Here is a 9,222-nt window from a genome sequence, read left to right on the forward strand (position 1 = left end):
CAAAAGCTGTATTTTAAGTTTGCTGTGAGAATCCTAGTCCCAGGTCTGTTTGGGTGCATACCGTCAGGTCTGAAAAAGGCTCTGCGTCCCCAGGAAAGGTCAATAAAATTAACATTCTGAACGGCATATGTTGATGATAGCCATGTGTTTGGGGCTATTAGTCGGCTGAAGCAGCCAATCCCACGGCCAAATGTGGGAATAACCTGATATGTAGCAGGATTTGTTTAGAGAGTTCAACAGGTGGCTGTGGATCTACAAAAATTCAACTCGCCAGTCAATTGTCATGATGGCAAAAACTAGGAAAATAAGGCCCAGGTTGAAAATAACCGGAATCATTAAATTGGGTTGTTGTATGAGCAAATAATATATTAAAGGAGAAAGGAAATAAATAAAAATAGAAAAGAAATTCAACATCGCACAACCGACAATTACAACACTAGAATGTATTGAGTAGAAATATATGGATGATAAGCATGAAAGTGTATGAATTACAGCATATACTGGGTGTGCTGTTGCATTAGAGCACACTGAGACATGGAAAGAAAATGTAAAATATAGGTATGTACTAAATGAAAATATAAAAAAAAATCTAAAACTATCAAGATACATGCATTATATGAAAAATACGAATATGGGAGTATGAAGAAAAAAACATGTGAATTTACAGCATATACACAGGATGTACAAACTGTGGCTGCTGACTGACTTGTGTGCAAAGTCCTTTGGCGGTAGGGCGGCCTTGATGATCTCCAGGATCTTGCAGAGGTAGGGCTGGATCTCGGCCCTGACGGCCACTACCAGCAGCCCCAGGGCCTGGAACGCTGCCGTCCGCTCCTTCTCCTTCTTCAGACAGCCCAGCAGGTGGCCCATAGTGTCTGACAGGTACTGGTCTGCGGGGGACGATTTCAAAAACACACCGTGAAAATGAGGAAATGTGACTCACAACTCTTAACCTTGATACAGTGGGGAGAGACAGAAAAGATGGGAGAGAGTTTTATGCAGATTTCCAAGTCCTACCTGTGAAAGTGTGCGGCTGGAAGGCAGCCAGGCGTGGCAGCAGGTTGAGGATGGTCGCCTGGATCAGAGGGTTTTTGCTGGTCCTGTATTTCAGCACCCAGCGACACACCTGACCCCAAGCACAAGACACAAGCCGATGTCAACAATGATCCGTCTGCTGCTCAAAACAGCACTGGCCTTGTGTTGTTTGACAGCATGGTAAACCTCTTCATGGTTTACAGTGTGATGGATTCACTATTGTTCCCAACAGGAAATCTCATTTACCATCATCTGGCTTTAACAAAGAAGCATTTCAGTCTGCATGATTCACCAATTAATGATCAAATCCCACAATAATGAGAAACCAGTTTGTGCTTAGTCAACACATGGACCAGTCTAGGCTGAACTGATTTGACATTATCGACAATGTTGAATTATCCAATAGTATTTCCCATGTCAATTTGCCATCAAAGATACTCAAGCCAACTTCCCCTCTCGCTTTTCATTTGTATTTGAAAATAGATGATCCACACAGCAGTTTTGACAAAAAGCCCTCAACAAAGCCTTCAAAACAAAGCCTCAAGTACAGCACAGTTTGAAAACACTTCAAAAAAAATGTAGCATTATGTAGTATTATGGGCACTCCCAAAGATTTACTTGGCTTATTACAGCAGCACAATAAGCATCTAAAAATGAAATATCCCAGTGCAGAAGATGGCAGAGCATTTTCACAGTGAGTGCAAATCTGTTATGGTAGCTCTGGTGCTCGTAGCGTGAAATAGCTTTAGGTGCAATATTTCCATTATGACATGTTTAAAGGCGCATTATGTAACCTATGACTTTCATCACCCTCTATTGGCAGCCAAGGAATTGCAACAACAGACAGGCCTCCGGCGCAGCTTGAAATTGATACAAACAATAAATTTACACTTTCACAATAGAGAGGAGGAAGCTATCCGATTAGTGCAGAGATCCGACCGAAACGTCTAGCGAAAACGCAACACATCACCCTGCAAAATACTGTGATAATAATACTGCTTTGTCGTTTGCTGTTTTGGCTCGAGATCAAGGCGTTTCAGCTGAAATGACGTCGTTTACATTTCTTCTTGAGCCTATGAATCGATTAATCGTTCGAGTAATCATCAGACTAATCGATTATCAAAATACCTGTCGCGGCACTAGATCAATCAAACCCCTGCGGTAATATCTACCTGGTCAAACCGCTCCTCCATCAGCTCGCGGCAGTAGCGGCTCTCCACCAGCGAGCTCTTGGCGGGGACCGGTGTGGCCCCGAAGCTGAGGAAGCCCTGCGGCGTGCTGTAGCCCAGCAGGCCCAGCAGGGCGTTGGACTGCTGCGGCTGGACCGACTGGAAGCTGGTGAAGGGCGTGATGTGGCGCGGCTTGGTGCCGAAGCCCATCAGCTCCTTGCAGTACTTGTCGTGGACCAGCTGCTGCTGCGTGATCTCCTCCATCTCCTCGCGCATGCGCTGGTGGAGAAAGGAGACAGTGGACGATGTTATGGTTACAGGGATTAAAGCAAAAAAAAATCTTCTGACTGAAATTTTTTTTTCAGGCCAAGTCATATTCCCCATCTACAATTTGTAAAACAAGTTACAGAGGAGGCCCCCACATTAGGGCCCTTAGCCCTCGACGCCTGCTAAACAAGTAAAATTATGAGATTTCAGCACCACCCCAGCATAACCATTGCTGCTGTTCTCTAATGCAGCCATCAAGCTGTAAAAAGGCTTTAACCTACACTTTATTTAAATACTCGAGACCAATAGCATTTTAAGGGAAGAAGATGCTTTTGAACAGGTTTTCTGTTGCCAGTTTGCTTTTACGTAATTTCAATGCGCACACACACACTACGTGATACTGCGGACGTCTCAACGAAGCACAAGCCACGACCTGGAACGCATTTGTCTGCTACAAATTCCCATTCACACAAAGAGTGACAACTATAAAGATAACGATAAAATATAATGATATGCTCTTGCTCAAGCGTTCACACTACAACGATATTGGTGCCAAATATTCAGAGAAAACAATGGAGCTTTATCAACGTGCTTTTATTTTACTCGCTCTCTAAAGTAAATAACGACAGAGCCGATGGATTTGGGTTCATGCATTGCCGCAAAAGAGAGAGGAGCTAGCAGAATCAATAATGCTCTTATACGGAGCTTTTTTACTTCAAACACCAGATCGAAATACTGAAAATGTACAGACACAACTCTTTGTAGTAATGAAATGCAACTGTCTTCAGCCTTCTCCTGCTGAAGCAAGCACACAAATTTTCTTCAGAAAATGTAACCTTTTCTAGTTAGATTATTGTGCTTTGTTTATATGAGAGCTAATTGTACTGATGGCCACCAAGTGAAGCTATTCATTTTTTTTTTTTTTACCAGTAGGAGACTCTGTACACCACATCTACTGTGGATCAAAGAGTAAAGTCCCTTGTAGCCCATGTTGAGAGAAACACCTGTACTACTGTGGCTAAACGGGTTTCAACAGGCTATTGAAGGGACACATGTTGTTCCCTCCCGGTCATATTATAAAAACATAGGATAATAGCGCATTTGCGGTCAGGCTGGCCAAGACATGATGCTATTTTGTTTAGCTAGCAAAAGTTAGCGAGTTAACTAGCTTCCAGGTCAGTAAACTGCCTTACCGCAAATCCCAAGAGCTGTTCCGATTCTGACCGCTATGTCACGTTTCTTTTCAACATTTTTAGAGGCAATGGTCTTTGTAAATAGCACCGGGTTCCTCTGGACTTCTGTCATCAGTTCTTCAGCAGCAGCTCCGTCACTGCAGTTAATTAATGAATTCTCTCAACCCGTCCTTTGTAGAACTCTATCGAATCGCACTATGAGTGAAAATCCAACGTGACTGTATCCCAACGTTCAGCGACTCAACCATTATTTTTAGCTGCATCCTAAACCCTGTTTTTTGCTGTATGTTTACACCCTTTACTTAAAACAGGAGATGATGAGAAACAACCAACATCAGAGGTAGCATGGTAATATTAGAGCAAGAGCGATTTTTTTAGGAAAAATATAATAACATTGTTTGTATTTATAATATGCAGTCATGACTGCATTGCTTACAAAAGTAGTAGGCTAAGTAGGCTAATGTAAATAAAATAACATTATTAAAAGAACATTATAACATTATAGCCTACAGCCATCTATTGAAATGGACATGGGGAGCCAAACCTACGTTATCAGCATTCTAGTCAAAAGAGGGATTAGGCATTCGAGAATATTATGGCCTAACGAGAAATATAGGCTATATACCTATAATTACCGACATCCAAGTAGATTATATGTCTATACAAATCAGCTACCTATCACCTGGTAGCGCGATTCCGAAGTCCTGTAACACCCCCCTCCCCTCGCTTTTTTTCCCCTTCGGATCTACACTGATCTCATACATGGCCTCTCTGGAATCCAATTGACGGAAATCCGTCGTAACAACGGAGAACTTTAATCCCTGTGGTTAAACTGGCATTGAAGGAAAACCGCACCTAGACATTTTTGTTTTGGCAACAGTCAATGTAGGCCTCACCTCTCCCTCCATGCTGCTGATGCGAACTAGCTCGTTGAGGATGAGGAGGGCGCCGTGGACCCTGTCGTCGCGATTCATCCCCTTCTCTTTGGCCAACGTCTCGTCAAAGCCTTTCTCTGCCTCCTCAAAGGTTTGCTGGTAGAGAGAGCACAAACAAGTTCCCCGTTACAGCAAACACAACTTATACTGATGAAAGATGCTTCCTCAGGGTGAAGAAGCAGCAGGACAGGACAAAGCGGAATCCCCTACTTTGTACCACTGGGGCTTCTGCATTTCCTTGGTCTCCCTCTGCGTGGTGAGGATGAGGCAAGCTCGCAGGGCCGACACGGCCCTTCCCCGGATGGCCTGCTTGGGGTCCCACACGGCGTAGAAGATGTTGTCAAAGAAGGGCTGCACTTGCTGAAAGAAGAAGGTGGGCGCGCTCACAGCCAGCTCCCTCAACACCAGCACCTTGGAAATAAAGGAAAACCACGTTACTGCCAAGTCATTTTGATGCCTTTAACTCTTACAAGTAACCAAAACAAAAGTGTCTGAATTAGTGGAAAATATTGGTGTAAAGATTTCAAACTTCCATGACTAATGCAACAGTCACCTTTTGTTAGGCTTACTTGTTCACTGTTAATAAATAAATGAAAACTTGTGCTTTCTGGTGTCAGTGAGCAATAATCATGTATTACAGTGATTCTCAACTTTTTTCATATCGAGGATTTAGGGATTTAGTCCATATTAGAACCACAGACCCCCATTTGATGAGATTTTCAAATCTGAGAATATTTGTATTGTTAGATATGATTTTGTCCAGAATTCCATGACTATCTGTATTGTATGTAGAGTGAACAGTGAAACAGTGAAACAGTGAAACCACGAACAAAATAGTCATTCTTCTACATTCTCTAATTGTGTTAACTTCTTGTAAATGAAATAATGGAGATGATTAACAATTCATCAATTTGCTGGGGCCCCCTCAAGGACCCCTGGTGGTCCCCGGACCCCACGTTGAGAACACAGTTTATTATACCAGGGATTTAAAGTGACCATTCTGAAACTTTGAAAAATGTGGTAATTTGAGTTTTAATACAGCTAATGCCTCATAATCTGATCACTGTATCCATGTTAGGAGCCGTGGAGCTGCACATCTGACAGACCCATCTATCTCCACATTCCGTTTCACTTGGTTTTGGTGCTGCCAGTGATGGAGAAAGATTCCCCGACAAAGATTCCCAGCGCTCAAAGTGAAATACAGCAGTATTTTGCCTATAAAGCCAATGAAAAGGCAAACCGGAAGATATTATTGCACCAGTGCGGCCGTTTGCAAAAAGTTGTTTAAAAGTTTGTGTCGCCAAGGGAGGCAACACATCTAATTAGCAAGGCATCTGTCTGACAGCCACCCCGATCTCTAAAAGGAATTCAAAGCCCGACAGGTGTGATGACAACAGGCAGATACATGACAAGAGTAGATTAAGGTATTTAATTCAGATACCTTTCCCCCCAGTACCTGATGAACACAAACTGAATACAAACACACTGACTTTGTTCACACTCTGCTTCAAGCCCGATCCTCCTTGTGACTCTGTAAAATTCTGGGGCAAAGCATAATAAGAATAACGTGTATGCCTATTTGTGCACACACAGTTTAAAGCTGGACCGTGTAAAAAACATAAGAGTGTGTGATATATCTTTAGTACTCAATATGAGAAATGTATTCATGCTTCATATGCCAAAAGATATGAAATAGAAGTGCATCAGGAGGAGGCAGGCTGTGTGTTTTGTGTCAGATATTTTGATATGTTATATGTTAGATGCAGTATAACATATGTTAAGTTTAGGTTTCATTGTATAAGAAATTACCAGTGATTTACTGTGGTATTGATTCGGTACCGATATCGAGGTACCACAGCTGGTATCGGTATCATTATACAAGTAAACTCTGAAAAATTTTATTACATATGGCATGCTTTGCAAAATGATGGGGGAAATGTAGATTTAGACAGTAGTACATGGGCTATAATTTTTTACCTCTCTAATCCCTTTGGTATCCTTTAGTATAAAGCGCTCACAGACCAGCCAGGTTGGTAAACCTGACTAACATCACATGATTTTGGGTATTGAAGTTCAAAACAGCTTTCAAACAGTTACCTCACTGCCACTTGGAGCCACCAATGCCTAGCACAGCTTTAAAAAGTACAAAGTGAATGCACAATGCAATGGGACAGTCTTGAGTCAATGTAAGTCCTCTGCCCTCATCTTCACCACATATAAACACCGCCAAGAACTACTGGTATTACAACAACAAACACCACAGTCCGTGCTGGCTGGGTTCCGCTGGCTACTTACCGCGGCATGGCGCCTGCCTTCATTTCTGTCGGCCCCAGCCACTCCAGGGCCCTCTTCACCTCAAACTCCACATACTCAGCGGTGAAGGTGTCCCCCGCCATGGAAGGTGGCCCATGGCTTTAGAGGCCATCTCCATCACCACCGGGTCGCTGGAGGCAGCAGGTTGCGCAGGTAGTTGGCAAAGCGGCTGATCCTGGTGGCATTGCCTCCCTCCACCCCGATCAGACTCACTGGAACCAATGATAAACACATACTATTATATACTGTTACATTACTTCATGTAGTAAAGATATAGATCAAGAGCAGCCATTTATCCCAAACTCATTTCCACAGGTTTACCAAGACCTTGAAGTAAACTATATTATGTGGCTTATAGTATCAGACTTACCAATGGCAAGAATCCCTCCTTTCTTCTCATTCACATCAGAGCTGGACACCAGCTCAAAGATGTGGTGGTTTAGCTCATCGTAGAAAGTAGTGGCTTCATCTTGGCTCAACTGGGGAAGGATGCAAAACAAATATCAGGAACATATTATTAGGTACACTGGAAAGGAGACTTGGCAATGTGATCCCATACAGCAACTTCTGCCAGAGATGACAAAGTGAACTATACAGTGTCCAAAATTCTGGAATCACAGGGAAAGGAAACTTTCCTATTTTCAGACACCCTGCACTGCAGGAACTCTGCACCCACAGTCACCGTGAATACTGTGGCATGGGGCTACAGTCTGATCACTGCTATTTTGGAACATCATGTTTGGTGAAAGTAGCCCACTTTACAGGAAATTATGTCCAACTTATGGTTATCACTCCACCGTTGATGCTGCTGCAGTTGCTCTAGCAGCTACACACATGCAGCATGTACTGGCCTTTCACCTTCATGACAGGAGTGGTTTTCTATTAGGTCCATGTATGTTTGTGGTAGTTACCTCTCTGAGCTCTGTGGTCACATAGTGCTGCAGGTCTTTTGCAGATTTTGCTCTGGTGTCTTCATTCCGACTCTTCAGCCCGCTGACAAATTGTTGCAGCACAGTGGCTGTGCCTGACATGATGACCATGGCCAACTAGGATGGCCTACACTGCAAATAGCACAATACCAAGAGTGGATAAATGCATTCACGTTAAAGGTCTGAACAGCTAAAACAAATGCAACAGTGAATTACAAGTCGCGTTAAACATAAATTACAAACTTGGAAAGAAAAAAACCTCTGCCCTACGTTGGCAACTCCCTCAGTCAAAGTTGTTGTTAGCTAACGTTATGGCTAATGTTTATGGTTAGCTTAAACAGCTAGCAAATAAAATGTCAAGCCGGGTACCAGGCAGCGACAATACACTAAGCTAGCAGGTTAGCATCTTGTACATCAATAGAACAACATGGAATATGAGACAGTGTACGTAAACTAGCCAGTTCAAAGCCCCATTAGTGTAACATGCTGACTTGGTTTAGCTAACGTTAGCAATAAGCTAGCCAACGTAGCCTGCTAAGCCAGCTAACGTAAGATGGAGATAGCTAGTAAAGACGCTTATCACTGTGTATTACTTACGTTTTTTAATGTATATGTCGGTCACTTAACTGATACTACTCCACTTCTGCAGAATGTCTATTCATTGTACACATATCTCGTACATGACAAGGTTAGCTTAAAACTCCTTGCTGACAACAGAAGGGTGCTCAGCATTCTTCACAAACGTTGAATTGCGCACTTTGCGCAGCCCTGCGCAGAGCTGCTGGACGGAACGCAGCTCAGATTGATTGATTGAGGTAAATTCGTTGCAGAAAAAAGTGTGGAAAATAAGATTCATATTTAGAAATCCTATTCTCATGATCTCACAGAAAAAAGATTATCATTAAGTGTCAACTCATATAATTAATATCATTATATCATATAATGTAATCTAATTCTCATGATTCCTATTCTCATGATCTCACAGAAAAAAGAATATCATTAAGTGTCAACTCATATAATTAATATCATTATATTGTATAATGTAATGTAATAGAATGTAATCATATAATCATATCATATCGTTATTATATATATCATATAATGATATCATTAAGTGGCAACTCATATCATCAAGTGTCAATCATTGCTATGAAAAATAAGATGAGATGGCATGCAATGACATGAGATGAGATGATGGGTGTTTGCAGTTATTCACACAGGTATACATGCCAGTGCAAGAGCTTATGTGCAGGTTAAGCACATAAGCACATAACTCTCCACATTCAGACTACATATGAAGAGACTGTGGCCATATAAAAAGGAACTTGTGCAAGCAGTGCAAACTGTGCAGATGTGCAGGAAGTGTACGTATACAGTAGTT

General features: G+C 42.3%; 1 protein-coding gene across 1 annotated transcript in view; it reads right to left on the bottom strand.

The window, feature by feature from the left end:
* mtor (mechanistic target of rapamycin kinase) overlaps positions 1 to 8,553 on the bottom strand; it is a 90,189-nt gene extending 81,636 nt beyond the window's left edge. The window contains 12 exon segments of the mRNA XM_071515916.1: positions 707 to 890; positions 1,018 to 1,126; positions 2,208 to 2,483; positions 4,561 to 4,695; positions 4,810 to 5,010; positions 6,895 to 6,932; positions 6,935 to 7,000; positions 7,003 to 7,047; positions 7,050 to 7,124; positions 7,283 to 7,391; positions 7,824 to 7,973; positions 8,439 to 8,553. Coding sequence (XP_071372017.1) covers positions 707 to 890; positions 1,018 to 1,126; positions 2,208 to 2,483; positions 4,561 to 4,695; positions 4,810 to 5,010; positions 6,895 to 6,932; positions 6,935 to 7,000; positions 7,003 to 7,047; positions 7,050 to 7,124; positions 7,283 to 7,391; positions 7,824 to 7,952 — 1,367 coding nt within the window. The 5' untranslated portion in view covers positions 7,953 to 7,973; positions 8,439 to 8,553.
* Positions 8,554 to 9,222: the final 669 nt, after the last annotated feature.

Source organism: Centroberyx affinis, unplaced genomic scaffold, assembly GCF_046629955.1.
Source record: "Centroberyx affinis isolate AG114_WGS23_722 - 3 ecotype Tasmania unplaced genomic scaffold, CSIRO-AGI_Caff_v1 ptg000379l_1, whole genome shotgun sequence".
NCBI classification, from domain to species: domain Eukaryota; kingdom Metazoa; phylum Chordata; class Actinopteri; order Beryciformes; family Berycidae; genus Centroberyx; species Centroberyx affinis.